General features: G+C 38.1%; 1 protein-coding gene across 1 annotated transcript in view; it reads right to left on the bottom strand.

Annotated features, from left to right (window-relative positions):
* LOC135542583 (inactive dipeptidyl peptidase 10-like) overlaps positions 1-17,288 on the bottom strand; it is a 39,729-nt gene that overhangs the window by 10,164 nt on the left and 12,277 nt on the right. The window contains exons 4-14 of the mRNA XM_064969673.1: positions 12,224-12,318; positions 8,225-8,299; positions 6,114-6,166; positions 5,852-5,933; positions 4,925-5,045; positions 4,049-4,203; positions 1,506-1,603; positions 833-956; positions 677-715; positions 371-478; positions 121-212 (exon numbers count right to left, since the gene is read on the bottom strand). Of these exons, the coding sequence (XP_064825745.1) occupies positions 121-212; positions 371-478; positions 677-715; positions 833-956; positions 1,506-1,603; positions 4,049-4,203; positions 4,925-5,045; positions 5,852-5,933; positions 6,114-6,166; positions 8,225-8,299; positions 12,224-12,318 (1,042 nt within the window). The remainder of the gene's footprint in view (positions 1-120; positions 213-370; positions 479-676; positions 716-832; positions 957-1,505; positions 1,604-4,048; positions 4,204-4,924; positions 5,046-5,851; positions 5,934-6,113; positions 6,167-8,224; positions 8,300-12,223; positions 12,319-17,288) is intronic.

Genomic DNA, 17,288 nt, shown 5'->3' with positions numbered 1-17,288 from the left:
AAATAGAATAGTTTCAACAGAAGAGATGTTTGAAAAGAGAAAAAAGGTCAACGCTTGTTGAAGCTCAGATCTGTAACACAAAATATGACATTCAATTCCTCTCCTATTCTCCAGACTTACATGGTTTGCTCCCCCTCATCATAAGCTAATATCTTGGTGACCTCCCAGTTGCCTGACGTCAAGTGACGGACATCATTTTGATCACTTCTGAACTGAGAAAAGACAAATTGTGATTTTTTTTTTCTTCCTCTCGATAAAAACATGTAAAAATGTTTTTGTTTTTTTAAAGACACAAAGTGAGCCCTGAAAAAGCCGGAGAACAACAAGATGACCAAGGTGTATTTCAGAATTGGAGTATGACAGCACCCACCGATTTGGTGAACATGGCAATATGATGGAAGTCTCCTTGTCCCCCCTGCTTCACCGGTATGGTCAGGAAAAACCTGCTCCTGTCCTTTGAAAACACTGGCTTCTGGTTCTGAGGACATTGGATTTTAAGGGACAGTCAAAGTGCATCAATTTCCTCTTTACTGTTAGCATATAGAAACAATACTCACTGTTTTAAAATTCCAGCACAATGCGGACCACATCAAGCCCACAGTAGCATTCAAATAATATGTTACTAGATAGAAATATGAATTTGCTAATATTATAGAACATTAACATTTCGACTTACCTGTCTGGTGAGCCAGAGATCTGAAGCTTCCTCATGTTTCTGAAATTCAAGTGAAGGAACACGTCTTAGATCCAATATGGAGTACGACACAGACGACGCCAATAAAACCCTTTTCTAAGGGGGACCACCTGAGCATAGATGAAGGAAAAAACCCACCTGTACACAGGATCCGACGGTGGCGTCGCACACAGTGAGGAAGGACACATTCTGGGGCCGGTTGAGCCATCGAACCGCTGCATGGGTGTTGCTGATCCACTTCACCATACTCACATAGTGTTCTCTGGGTCAACGTCAGACACATATTCAGATGTATAGCAACTACTTCTCCGGGCCATTTGAATCATATTTCTGAATGATGGTTGTGTACTTGTGAATGGAACTTGATCAAACATGCACTGTAACAATCAGGGGCGGACTGGCTTTCTGGCATTTTGGGCAAATGCCAGATGGGCTGGTTCATTTTTAGTCTATGGGCCTCTTTAACCTGGATTTTTCATGCAAAATGAAACCATACAGCCTAATAATTGGAGCCTTGATGGGAAAAATGGGCCAATGTGGGGGCCTTGAGGAATATAATGGACCGGTGTGGGGATTTCAAGGAAAAAATGAGCCGGTGTGTTAGAAATGACAATTCCGATTTCTGGTCCCAGTCTGCCCCTGGAAACAATTAAACATGCAGCCATACAGATTCAATTGTCATATACTGGTTATAATGGTTAGTAAAGAAATAACATGCAAAGAATAACCTGACAAGCCTGGTGGCACCACAACAATTACAAAAGCACACTAAAAGAACTAAGGGGCTGCCAGAATGATGTGTCTTCCTCACCTTCCTCTCAGGCCATCAGGTGGTACCAGCTCCTGAGTGTGTGTGGGACCGTACAGGTTCACCACCAACAGCCTGACTGTAGGGTTGGGCTGGCCAGCCTGTCAGCAAACAGATCCTCATAAGGTCAATTATTAAGTATTTCCGAGAAAAACAAATACTGCTGCTACACCGCTTTCAAACCAAGGTGCATGAACAGTGGATATTCAGTAACTCATTATAAACTAGGCTAACAATCAATGTTTCAAATGACCTCGCAGGTTATTATCTTCTTAACATCTTTGTTTTGCCTGGACCATTTGGACGTCTGTCCTAGCATTTTTGTTTTGCCTGGACCATTTGGATGTCTGTCCTAGCTTAACATCTCTGGACCATTTGGATGTCTGTCCTAGCTTAACATCTCTGGACCATTTGGATGTCTGCCCTAGCTTAACATCTCTGGACCATTTGGATGTCTGCCCTAGCTTAACATCTCTGGACCATTTGGATGTCTGTCCTAGCTTAACATCTCTGTACCATTTGGATGTCTGTCCTAGCTTAACATCTCTGGACCATTTGGATGTCTGTCTTAGCTTAACATCTCTGTACCATTTGGATGTCTGTCCTAGCTTAACATCTCTGGACCATTTGGATATCTGCCCTAGCTTAACATCTTTGTTTTGTCTAGACCATTTGGATGTCTGCCCTATCTTAACATCTCTGGACCATTTGGATGTCTGCTCTAGCTTAACATCTTTGTTTTGTCTGGACCATTTGGACGTCTGTCCTAGCTTAACATTTCTGGACCATTTGGATGTCTGCTCTAGCTTAACATTTCTGGACTATTTGGATGTCTGTCCTAGCTTAACATCTTTGTTATGTCTGGACCATTTCGATGTCTGCCCTAGCTTAACATCTTTGTTTTGTCTGGACCATTTGGATGTCTGTCCTAGCTTAACATCTTTGTTTTGTCTAGACCATTTGGATGTCTGCCCTAGCTTAACATCTCTGGACCATTTGGATATCTGTCCTAGCTTAACATCTCTGGACCATTTTGATGTCTGCTCGAGCTTAACATTTCTGGACCATTTGGATGTCTGCCCTAGCTTAACATCTTTGTTTTGTCTAGACCATTTGGATGTCTGCCCTAGCTTAACATCTTTGTTTTGTCTAGACCATTTGGATGTCTGCCCTAGCTTAACATCTTTGTTTTGTCTGGACCATTTGGATGTCTGTCCTAGCTTAACATCTTTGTTTTGCCTGGACCATTTGGATGTCTGTCCTTGCTTAACATCTTTATTTTGCCTGGACCATTTGGATGTATGCCCTAGCTTAACATCTTTGTTTTGCCTGGACCATTTGGATGTCTGCCCTAGCTTAACATCTCTGGACCATTTGGATGTCTGTCCTAGCTAAACACTTTTGTTTTGTCTAGACCATTTAGATGTCTGTCCGAGCTAAACACTTTTGTTTTGTCTAGACCATTTAGATGTCTGTCCGAGCTAAACACTTTTGTTTTGTCTAGACCATATAGATGTCTGCCCTAGCTTAACATCTTTGTTTTGTCTGGGCCATTTGGATGTCTGTCCTAGCTTAACATCCAACGAGAGATTATCTCAGAGATGACTGAGCAAATCATCTATTTATTTTAAATCCTGAGAGGGAATGACTGAACTGGCAGAACATCATTGTGAATACCTCATACAAGCAGGCTTCTTTGTTCTGGCAGATGTAGATGTGTTAGAAGTAGGGCTGGCACGGTAATTCTATCACCGTGTAAACAGAGATTATGGATGAAGAACGTAATTTTTAAGTCGACAAAGTTGACCTAAAAGCAACAAGTAAGAGTAAGCCTGATTCACAAACAACCAATGTAAGGAGAGATGAGAGAAGATAAAAGCTGACTGTTGACTGTAGACAGCTGACTGTAGTCTGTAGACAGCTGACTGTAGACTGTAGACAGCTAACTGTAGACAACCGGGCATTCAAAAAGACCAGACGTGCAGTCAGGAGAGAGAGGAGAAGATGCGCTTCTTTTTCTTTGCTATTCAAACGGTTATACTTGTAACTATAAACGTGACCATTTGGCTGACAAATAACCGTAATTCAAAATTCCATAACCATCACAGCCTTAGTTAGAAGCTCCATTACCACCTATAAAATCTGAGCAGTGTTCTGATCATTTTGTCTAATCATTTATTCAGTTTCCAATTTCCCTTTTGTTGAGACTCTATAAATACTTGATCTACCAGAATATAAGACCTTGATGTGAGCAGTATTTCTAACCAACTCTATGCACAGGATAATCTTGATAACTCGATAGCCATAGTTGTTGTATCGACGTGCAGCACATATAACACAACGCATCAGTCGATAGCACAGAGACGTGATTTCCAAAGCTCAAATCGAGTATACTGTGTGAATCAACAAAGACACACAATAGTTACAGTGTTGTTTTTCAAACAAACAAGCACAATTTCACCAATGGAGGCAAAATAATGACACAGATGGATAGATGCACTTTCTTCAGCAGCATGCTGTCCCATTATATCGCGTCTTTCCATTACCTTGGGGTATGGGTACTCCTGTGACCTGGGGTAGGGGCTGCCTGTGAACCGGGGCAGGAACATGGTAGGTACCAGGGTATCGTTGATCATGAGGAAGGCCAGTCTCTCTCCGTCAGGTGACCACCAGTGTGCTATGTGTGACTGCAGAATCTCCTCTGAAAACACAAGGACCAAACTGCCATCAATTCAACTCTGAACTATACTATTGTTTTCTTCTTCTTCGGATCGAGTCCTATCCACATGAATATAGGCTTTTTCTGTACACCAGTACTTGAAGTTGCTATATACTGTATAAGAGCAATATGTTACTGTAAGTGAAGTTAAGAGAAAGTTAGAATTTGTATCTGCATCAATTGGAAATCTGTGTTTTACACAACCTTGTTGAATATATGTCAAGAGGATGACAAATGAAGAATTCTTATAGTTTTTTGACGGACATTGTTTTGGGCTGATGTAGATAAAGCACAAAATTTGTCTTAATTAAGTCAGAGCTACAATTCATCATTAAGCTGTAAATAATAAGTGCAAATTGTGAATGAAATTGTCCCTGCTATCCCTGGGCATGGAACAATGTGTGGATTATGGCCCATTCATGAGGAGACAACACTGCTGTAGTGAAATAATGACTTTCCTTCATCTATATTTAATTAACTTTGATAAAAATTCTGAGTTAGTTCTCATTTATCCTTCAGAAACGGGACTAATATCGTTAGTAGAGTTCATTTTGAATTCTTATTCCATCCGACCCTGAATGTGACTGAGAGCCGTTCAACTGTGAAAGTGATGAATTCCTTTGTGGCTGAACATGATTTATTTCCAATGTCTGGAATACCTTTCCTGACATTGTGCTCTTGGGTACAAGGCATTCAGACAAACCTTCATACAGCCAGTCAGCGATTCCATTAAATATGACTCCTTCCTCTCCCGACGAAGTAATCCTCAGAGAATTGCTCTGCACATCTGATTGGTAATAGATGTTGTTTTCAAAGATGTAGATCTGAAATGAGAGTAAAGATAATTATAGTTGTGCTTTGCATGGTGGCTATAAAACTATAGCACAGCAAAAGCCAGACTCTGATTCCGATCAGTATCTACAATACAGCACTAGTTCACTGCCAGAGAAATATGGTAGTGATTTTATGACCTATTTCCATTTATGATCCATATCAGGAATTAAAGTGCACCATAATGGGCAGCATTGACTAATGACTATATATTGCTAAACTTCAGTATTGTCTTATTCAATCAGTTCCTTTCACATGTTCACTTTTGTACCCTTTTAACAATCAAGTGTGCTTTGTTAGGCCGCCAGATGTTCGGCAAGACAAATAATCACATGCTGGGTTTTATTTGTGTCCAAACAAACTCTGAACAGAGTAACAGATGCTCAAGTGTCTGGTCTGAGAAAAGTTTAGTCTGCATCCCCATCTGTAACAGGACCACCTGCTGTCACAATGGCCGCCTGATATACAGCAAATAGGGTTTTCTACTCCTTCACATGAGAAACTGTACCACAACTGGTCATCATTAGCAATAGAAATACGGCAAATTTTATACCAACCCCTAGTGTGACGGCTGGGTTTGAAACCGGGTCTCCCGCATGCCAGAAAAGCACATTCAACACATCTTGATGGAACACTGTACAAAATCCATCAATAATGCTCACACCTATCAATTTCTTTCATATGTGTGATGAGGCATCTGTGACAGTCTAGGAGCTGTGCCCATAGGTTGATTTCCGATTGGGTGAGAGAGAGAGGGACACGAGGAAGTGTATGGCATCATAGAAGAGGAGAGACTCACCAGCTGCTGTCCCTTCACACCCCACGCTGCATGCTGGAGCACTGCATTCTGGACCTCCGGAGGATTCAACTCCCACACCTCCCTGAAACACAAGCACACACACAAAAGTACACAAAGACAGGCAGACGGGCATGAACAAACCCCATCTGTTGTTGAACTAGAGATGTCAAATATGGGGTGTATCATACATAATGCGGTATGTTCTTCAGCATGCATGTCAATACAAGACACGAAGCATCAACCAGTCCATTCAGTCTCTTACCTTGTGTGGATGTTGTAAACAATGTACGCTGCAGTATAGGAATGTCTATACACCTGAAATTAAAAGTATTGACAATTAATGTTACAATAAATAATAGACAACAATAAAGCATATAGGATGCAAATGAATCATGTTAGAAACCACGTGTCGGGATTCCACAATGTAACTGTGGATGTAACTAATTCAAGACTTTGTTAGCCCGCATAGCTCAGGGAGCCAACGCAACTCTTCAGTTGTCAGGTAAGGTTAATCATCATGCAAACTTGGCTGCACACCACCGATACTGCATAATAATAATGCATAACACAACTAAACAACATTTGCATCAATCCATTCTCTAGGGAATCCCATTCTGGTGCAATGTTCCCAAACCTTGGTTGCCAGCGATCCAGCATTTAAACAAAGAGGAAATCAATGACAGATCCCTGGTTTGGGCCTAAATATTAATACGTAAAAACACATAAAAGGTGAATAAAGAAAGAAAAATAAGATAAAACCTCAATGAGGTCAGTACACCCGCCATGAACCCAGCTGGTGCAATCTGATTTCTGATCAGAGCCTATTTGCAGTTTGGTCTCCTTCCCGGTCCGACTATGGGCGAATCTCAATTGCAATTTCCTTGAATCCTCGCGTCCCCTCTCCTCGCGTCCTTCTCAAAACGCATTAAAACAGAAGATCTGAGATTTCCTTCGGACCTTCTCCTCCTATGCATTCTGAGAATGAGGCGAGGAAAGAGGCTAGGAATCAGGGAATAACAATTAAGACTCAACCTATGCTTAGGGTGATGGGAAACACTGATATATTCTGTAGTTCCATTTTTCTTTTGGTTAGCTGAAACATTTGCACTGGGTTCGTGTTTGGTTATTTATTTATTTGGCTGAAAGGTGATTCATATCTCATATACTGCTCTGGTGGAAGAAAATTGTATTCAGTTGACTGTTTGTATACTAATAATGCCCTGTGACGTTGTACTGTATGTGTTGACATGTTTATCTCTCGTAACTGTTATTTAAAAGTGTATTGGTAAATAACAAACAACAGTCATTTAACCCTCCTGTTGTGTTCCGGTCAATTTGGACCGATTTACAAGTTTTCTCTCTGAAAAATGTAGTTAATTTAATCTGATTGTCATAAGGTTCCATGACTTTGTTCACACAGGGCATCTTAACACAGAAAATACATGTAGATTATTTTCATTACATCTTGGGTGTTTTATTTAACTTTTGTACACCTGTGGTGTTCCCAGTCAAAAAATACTGGTCATTACAAATTAATGGGTGAGGCTACAATTAGTGTATAAAATTGAGTTTCGGCACATGCCCATTCATCAGATGGACACACTTCCTCTCCCAGATCCCCACATGCGTGTGTGTTTGATCACACACACACACACACACACACACACACACACACACACACACACACACACACACACACACACACACACACACACACACACACACACACACACACACACACACACACACACACACACACACACACACACACACACCTCACTCCCATTCTTGGCTTCCATGGCAATCCCCCACAGGAACAACACCTGTTGGCATTCTCACAAACAATCGCAACATTGGTTCAATAATATATAGAACTTTTCTCGCAGCTCTGGTATATAAAGCTTATTTGAGGCCTTGCTCACAATTCATTCTGTGGCGGCACAATGACCAGATGATATACTGTATGTGAGGTTCTTGATCATATCTTTGATCATGACACTGGTGAGGAGGAGAGAGGCCAGGAAACTGACAGTGAAGTAGTTGTGATAAATAGCACAATGTGTTTCATCTGAGTATTTTTTATAGTCAAAATAATCAGTACATGATGCTTTTTTTAAACTCAAAAACAAGTTGTATGAGCTCAGGTCAATGAGGCCTACAGGCCATAAATAGCAAATAGAAGTTCAAAACTTGTAATGTTCACAATAACTTAAGTTGATCAAAAAGATCTAGCACAACATTAGAAGATAATATACATATATTATTATGGATTGCTAATCAGCTATAATGGGGTGGTCATTTTGGACCGGGAACACAGAATGAATTAACATGAAACGAACACAACAGGAAGGTTAACGACTATTCATATCCTACCTGTTTCACTTCGTAAGCAAAAAGCACATATTTCATGTCTGGAGAGAGAGAATATTTGGCAACTTTGAAAGACACCTAGGACAAGAGAAAGACAGAAGTCACAAATAAAACATCTACAGTTTAACACATATTGTACATAGATCTAGGAAGTATCTTGTACATAGATCTAGGAAGTATCTTGTACATAGATCTAGGAAGTATATTGTACATAGATCTAGGATGTATCTTGTACTTAGATATAGGAATTATCTTGTACATAGAACTAGGAGGTATCTTGTACATAGATCTAGGATGTATCTTGTACATAGATCTAGGAAGTATCTTGTACATAGATCTAGGAAGTATATTGTACATAGATCTAGGAAGTATCTTGTACATAGATCTAGGAGGTATCTTGTACATAGATCTAGGAAGTATCTTGTACATAGATCTAGGAAGTATCTTGTACATAGATCTAGGAAGTATATTGTACATAGATCTAGGAAGTATCTTGTACATAGATCTAGGAAGTATATTGTACATAGATCTAGGATGTATCTTGTACTTAGATATAGGAATTATCTTGTACATAGAACTAGGAGGTATCTTGTACATAGATCTAGGATGTATCTTGTACTTAGATATAGGAATTATCTTGTACATAGAACTAGGAGGTATCTTGTACATAGATCTAGGACATATCTTGTACATAGATCTAGGATGTATCTTGTACATAGATCTAGGAAGTATCTTGTACATAGATCTAGGACGTATCTTTGTACATGGATCTAGGACGTATCTTGTACATAGATCTAGGATGTATCTTGTACATAGATCTAGGAAGTATCTTGTACATAGATCTAGGAAGTATCTTGTACATAGATCTAGGACGTATCTTGTACATAGATCTAGGACGTATCTTGTACACAGATCTAGGAAGTATCTTGTACACAGATCTAGGAAGTATATTGTACATAGATCTAGGAAGTATATTGTACATAGTTCTAGGAAGTATCTTGTGCACACAGTACATTTGGAAAGTATTCAGACCCCTTGACTTTTTCCACATTTTGTTACATTACAGCCTTATTCTAAAATGTATTTCAAAAATGTTTTTCCCTCATTAATCTACAGACAATACCCCATAAGCAAAAACATTTTTTTTGTAAAAAGACAACAACAATTTATCACAGTTACATAAGTATTCAGACCCTTTACTGAGTACTTTGCTGAAGCACCTTTGGCAGTGATTACAGCCTTCTTGGGCATAACGCTACAAGCTTGACACACCTGTATTTGGGGAGTATATTCCATTTTTCTCTACAGATCCTCTCAAGCTCTGTATGGTTGGATATGGAGAGTTGCTTCACAGCTATTGTCACGTCTCTCCAGACATGATTGATCGGGTTCAAGTCCGGGCTCTGGCTGGGCCACTCAAAGACATTTAGAGACTTGTCCCGAAGCCACTCCTGCATTGTCTTGGCTGTGTGCTTAAAATTGTTGTCCTGTTGGAAAGGGAACCTTCACTCCAGTCTGAGGTCCTGAGCACTATGGAGCAGGTTTTCATCAAGGATCTCTATGTACTTTGCTTCGTTCATCTTTCCATTGATCCTGACTAGTCTTGATGCTGCCACCCCCATGATTCAATGTAGGGATGGTGCCAGTTTTCCTCCAGGCGTGATGCTTGGCATTCAAGCCAAAGAGTTCAGTCTTGGTTTCATCAGACCAGAGAATCTTGTTTCTCATGGTCTGAGAGTCATTTAGGTGCCTTTTGGCAAATTCCAAGCTGGCTGTCATGTTCCTTATACTGAGGAGTTTCTTCCGTCTGGCCACCCTACCATAAAGGCCTGATTGGTGGAGTGCAGAAGAAATGGTTGTCCTTCTGGAAGGTTCTCCCATCTCCTCAGAGGAACTCTGGATATCTGTCAGAGTGACCATCGGGTTCTTGGTCACCTCTCTGACCAAGGCCCACCCCCCCCCCACTCTAGGAAGAGTCTTGGTGGTTCCAAACTTCTTCCATTTAAGAATGATGAAGCCCACTGTGTTCTTGGGGACCTTCGACGCTGCAGACATTTTTTGGTACTCTTCCTCAACTCTGTGCCTCGACACAGTCCTGTCTCAAAGCTCTATGGACAATTCCTTCGACCTCATGGCTTGGTTTTTGCTCTGACATGCACGGTCAACTGTGAGTGCTTATATAGATAGATGTGTGCCTTTCCAAATTATGTCCAATCAACTAAATGTACCACAGGTGGACTCCAATCAAGTTGTAGAAACATGGAAACAGGATGCACCTGAGCTCAATTTCAAGTCTCAAAGCAAAGGGTCTGTAAATAAGTTATTTCTGTTTTTAATTTTTAATACACCCCCCCCCAAAAAAAAAAAAATCTGTTCTTGCTTTGTCAATATGAGGTATTGTGTGTAGATCTATTGAGAAAAAAAGTATTTAATCAATTTAAGAATAAGGCTATAACTTAACATAATGTGGAAAAATGGAAGGGATCTGAATAATTACCGAATGCACTCTAGATCTCAGAAATAATTCAGATGATGGTAAACCAATACACAGCCTGTATACTGTACCATGCTATTACAATCACAGGCATATAACCTTTCCACCCAAAAGTGTAGCTAGCATGTCTAAACATTAATCAGGGATTAATGGTGCCCTGCTTTCCGCCCAGTTAGATTATTAAATGGCAAAAAGCAAGCCTGCCAATGACAGTCAAAAGCCGCTTAGCCTTATGCAACACATAAAACATGAGCTGTCAGATCAGTCTTTTTTTTAAACTATTATATCATTATTTCTCAAACAATAACAACCATACATAAACAAAAGACAATAAACAGACAGATACATTTCATCAAACATCAATGACATCACACCTGCTCAGACCTACGTTCCCACTGCAATGTCTCACAACCACACGTCCCCTCCTCCTTTATCCCCTGGAACTTTCCTGTGCTTGTAGCAGTCTTTGCCATATTTTTCTCCGTAGCCCACACCTTTTCAATATTTAAATTGATTTATCACAATGCTACAGGAGGCAAATAATGACAATGTGCTCAGCTTTGATATTTCTATGCAATATGGTACTGTGTTATGAATGCTGATGGGTCAATATAGTACTTTGTTATGAATGCTGATGGGTCAATATGGTACTGTGTTATGAATGCTGATAGATCAATATGGTACTGTGTTATGAATGTTGATGGGTCAATATGGTACTGTGTTATGAATGCTGATGGGTCAATATAGTACTGTGTTATGAATGCTGATGGGTCAATATGATATTGTGTTATGAATGTTGATGGGTCAATATGGTACTGTGGTATGAATGCTGATAGATCAATATAGTACTGTGTTTTGAATGCTTATGGATCAATATGGTACTGTGTTATGAATGCTGATAGATCAATATGGTACTGTGTTATGAATGTTGATGGGTCAATATGGTACTGTGTTATGAATGTTGATGGGTCAATATGTACTGTGTTATGAATGCTGATAGATCAATATGGTACTGTGTTATGAATGTTGATGGGTCAATATGGTACTATGTTATGAATGTTGATGGGTCAATATGGTACTGTGTTATGAATGCTGATCAATCAATATGGTACTGTGTTATGAATGCTGATGGGTCAATATGGTACTGTGTTATGAATTCTGATGGGTCAATATGGTACTGTGTTATGAATGCTGATGGTCAATATTGTACTGTGTTATGAATGCTGATCAATCAATATGGTACTGTGTTATGAATTCTGATGGGTCAATATGGTACTGTGTTGTGAATGTTGATGGGTCAATATGGTACTGTGTTATGAATGCTGATGGTCAATATTGTACTGTGTTATGAATGTTGATGGGTCAATATGGTACTGTGTTATGAATGCTGATGGGTCAATATTGTACTGCGTCATGAAAAGTTGATGGGTCAATATGGTACTGTGTTGTGAATGCTGATCGGTCAATTGAGGTTAGAGAGGTGGACCCATTGGTGGCAAGCTACTTACAAACGTGCTATTTCTCAGGATCATTTCTGTTTCGTTTAAAGCAAAGTTGAACTTGATGACGTGGCCGTCTCGGTTCCTGTACAAAACCTCTGAATCTGTAAAAGGATACAATACATTTTTTGTCAAATGTTCCTTGATAACCACATTTTAGATAAGATGAAAAAAATAGGCCTACACCTTCTGACATTGTATAACCACTTATCAATATCCATTTCAGACCCCAAAGAGAGAGGGAGAAGGCATTTAATTTTCCAGCAGTTCATTTTAAGAGTACCTCTCATCTCTCATCATTTCTACTGAGCAAAACCTTTTTGACCTGCAACCAGCCAGTCAGCCAGCCAGTCAGCCAGTCAGCCAGCCAGTCAGCCAGTCAGCCAGTCAGCCAGCCAGTCAGCCAGTCAGCCAGCCACATTATTGCAATGGCTTCATTTTGTTCTGCATTACAAATCTCACTATCTATCTTTAGGAAGATGGCTCCCAATTCACAGTTGTTGGCCTCGGGCAGTTGCTCTGAGTAAAAATGTGATCTTAAATGCAGCTACGTAACTGGTATGCTAAATAATGCAGAACGAGCGTAAAACGGTTGGGCAGCATTATAGTATGTTATATATTATAGAACTGAATTTCTCAAATAATACATTTTTTAATTCAAATCTACAAAGCCACCTAGCCATGCCCAAATGTGCGAAATGACTAGGAACGTTACAATTCTTTTGGATGGGCAGTTCCTCAGATTGTTCCTAAAACCTGGAGGATGTACATGTCTAAGTGATCCGTTGTGAGGTTGATGGAGAGGAGTAGGAAGTTACATGCTTCACTGGTCCAACATAATTGGAATATTTGTATGACACCTCAACTCTGACTTTTGACATGATAATGAAGGGAAACTATGATGATCTTCAACCAACTATGGTGGATGTGTAACCAGGCGGTGCAGTACAGCTTGACTGGCTCAGTAGGGTGAAAAGGGGAGCCTAAATGGTCTTTAGTTGGCCAGGGCTTCCCAAAGTCGGTCCTGGGGCCCTCCATGGGGTGCACGTTTTGGTTCTTGCCCTAGCACTACACAGCTGATTCAAATAATCAAAGCTTCATGATGAGTTGGCTATTTGAATCAGCTGTGTAGTGCTAGGGCAATGACCTAAATGTGAACCCAGGGAGGGCCCCAGGACCGAGTTTGAGAAACCCTGGCCAACTATAGACCATTTAGCAATACTTTGATTTCAGGAGAACCTGGAATAAGACAACCAACAAGCCCAGTTTGAAGCCTGTAGCCTATGTGGTGAGTCACATTATCTCGCTGGAGCTCATGTGACACTATAACCTTTAAATGGCCCATTTCGCTTAGCCACTGCAGTCTCTGCCTCGGTGGCGTCATTCGAAATATATTTTTATTCAGTTCATGAAAATCCCTCCTATGTCTACAAGGCGAGACAATAATAATATTTAAATAGCCTTCCTCACATGACATTCAACCACTATCTATGTAGACCATAATCATGTCAAATTAGTGTTGTGGTCCTGTGTGGCTCAGTTGAAAAGAGTATGGCACTAGCAACATCATAATTATGGGTTACATTCCTGCTGGGGACGACCATGAGAAAATGTAGGCACTTTGGATAAAAGAGTCTGTTAAAAACATGTCTTCCAATTTGAGATACTACTACGGTATTTATGATTAATAGAAATACTGTATCAGTCACCAAAACATGGACATGAAAATATATATGAATACAGAGGTGATCATGAATAATGAATTATTACAGAGACATGTCAGAGGTTATGGAATCACATGTGTTGGTAGTCATGATCATGCTGGACATGTGTATGGAGCTAATAGGGTATGACTGTGGTGATGAAGTTGATACTATGTTGAATCACTCATGACATCCCCCAGGGTGTACCTATAATACACACTTCATATTCTATATGTATAGACAACAACTTCATATTCTATATGTAGAGACAACAACTTCATATTCTATATGTATAGACAACCACTTCATATTCTATATGTATAGACAACCACTTCATATTCTATATGTATAGACAACCACTTCATATTCTATATGTATAGACAACCACTTCATATTCTATATGTATAGACAACCACTTCATATTCTATATGTATAGACAACCACTTCATATTCTATATGTATGAAGAACCACTTAATCTTTTATATGTATAGACAACAACTTCATATTCTATATGTATAGACAACAACTTCATATTCTGGAGAACCACTTCATATTCTATATGTATAGAACAATCATATTCTATATATATAGACAACCACTTCATTCTATATATAGACAACCAACTTCATATTATATAGACAACCACTTCATATTCTATATGTATGGAGAACCACTTCATATATATATGGGACAAACTTCATATTCTATATATATGGACAACCACTTCATATTCTATATGTATAGACAACCACTTCATATTCTATATGTATGGAGAACCACTTCATCTTCTATATATATAGACAACCACTTCATATTCTATATGTATGGAGAACCACTTCATCTTCTATATGTATAGACAACCACTTCATATTCTATATGTATGGAGAACCACTTCATATTCTAAATGTATAGACAACCACTTCATATTCTATATACATAGACAACCACTTCATATTCTATATGTATAGACAACCACTTCATATTCTATATGTATGGAGAACCACTTCATATTCTAAATGTATAGACAACCACTTCATATTCTATATGTATGGAGAACCACTTCATATTCTAAATGTATAGACAACCACTTCATATTCTATATACATAGACAACAACTTCATATTCTATATGTATAGACAACCACTTCATCTTCTATATGTATAGACAACAACTTCATATTCTATATGTATAGACAACCACTTCATATTCTATATGTATAGACAACCACTTCATATTCTATATGTATAGACAACCACTTCATATTCAACCACTTCATATTCTATATGTATATTCTATATGTATAGACAACCACTTCATATTCTATATGTATAGACAACCACTTCATATTCTATATGTATATATATTCTATATGTATAGACAACCACTTCATATTCTATATACTATAGACAACAACTTCATATTCTATATGTATAGACAACCACTTCATATTCTATATATATAGACAACAACTTCATATTCTATATGTATGGACAACCACTTCATATTCTATATGTATAGACAACCACTTCATATTCTATATGTATGGAGAACCACTTCATATTCTATATATATAGACAACCACTTCATATTCTATATGTATGGAGAACCACTTCATCTTCTATATGTATAGACAACCACTTCTATATTCATATTCTATATATGTATAGAGAACCACTTCATATTCTATATGTATAGACAACCACTTCATATTCTATATATGTATAGACAACCACTTCATATTCTATATGTATATTCATATGTATAGACAACCACTTCATATTCTATATGTATAGACAACCACTTCATATTCTATATGTATAGACAACCACTTCATATTCTATATGTATAGACAACCACTTCATATTCTATATGTATAGACAACCACTTCATATTCTATATGTATAGACAACCACTTCATATTCTATATGTATAGACAACCACTTCATATTCTATATGTATAGACAACCACTTCATATTCTATATGTATGGAGAACCACTTCATATTCTTCATATTCTATATGTATAGACAACCACTTCATATTCTATATGTATAGACAACCACTTCATATTCTATATGTATAGACAACACTTCATATTCTATATGTATGGAGGACCAATTCATATTCTATATGTATAGACAACCACTTCATATTCTATATGTATGGACAACCACTTCATATTCTATATGTATAGACAACCACTCCATATTCTATATGTATGGAGGACCAATTCATCTTCTATATGTATGGACAACCACTTCATATTCTACATGAATAGACAACCACTTCATAATATGTATAGACAACCACTTCATATTCTATATGTATGGACAACCAATTCATATTCTATATGTATAGACAACTTCATATTCACTTCATATTCTATATGTATAGACAACCACTTCATATTCTATATGTATGGACAACCACTTCATATTCTATATGTATAGACAACCACTTCATATTCTATATGTACAACCACTTCATATTCTATATGTATACTTCATATTCTATATGTATGACCAATTCATATTCTACATGAATAGACAACCACTCCATATTCTATATGTATGGAGGACCAATTCATCTTCTATATGTATAGACAACCACTTCATATTCTATACGTATAGACAACCACTTCATATTCTATATGTATAGACAACCACTTCATATTCTATATGTATAGACAACCACTTCATATTCTATATGTATGGAGGACCAATTCATCTTCTATATGTATGGACAACCACTTCATATTCTATATGTATAGACAACCACTTCATATTCTATATGTATGGAGGACCAATTCATCTTCTATATGTATAGACAACCACTTCATATTCTATATGTATAGACAACCACTTCATATTATATATGTATGGACAACCACTTCATATTCTATATGTATAGACAACCACTTCATATTCTATATGTATGGAGAACCACTTCATATTCTATATGTATAGAAACCACTTCATATTCTATATGTATAGACAACCACTTCATATTCTATATGTATAGACAACCACTTCATATTCTATATGTATGGAGAACCACTTCATATTCTATATGTATAGAAACCACTTCATATTCTATATGTATAGACAACCACTTCATATTCTATATGTATAGACAACCACTTCATATTCTATATGTATGGAGAACCACTTCATATTCTATATGTATAGAAACCACTTCATATTCTATATGTATAGAAACCACTTCATATTCTATATGTATAGACAACTACTTCATATTCTATATGTATGTTTGGTCTAATAGGTTGCACCTGTCTCTTATTTTGTTTCTTGATTCATGTCTAAATAAGCCTGTTGGTCCCGCCTATGTTTGTGCGGATTGTGTTCTGTTAG

This window comes from Oncorhynchus masou, chromosome 6 (genome assembly GCF_036934945.1).
Source record: "Oncorhynchus masou masou isolate Uvic2021 chromosome 6, UVic_Omas_1.1, whole genome shotgun sequence".
Taxonomy (NCBI): Eukaryota; Metazoa; Chordata; class Actinopteri; order Salmoniformes; family Salmonidae; genus Oncorhynchus; species Oncorhynchus masou.
The sequence above is the reverse complement of the archived record's forward strand: the minus strand, read 5'-3'. Positions and strand labels throughout refer to the sequence as shown.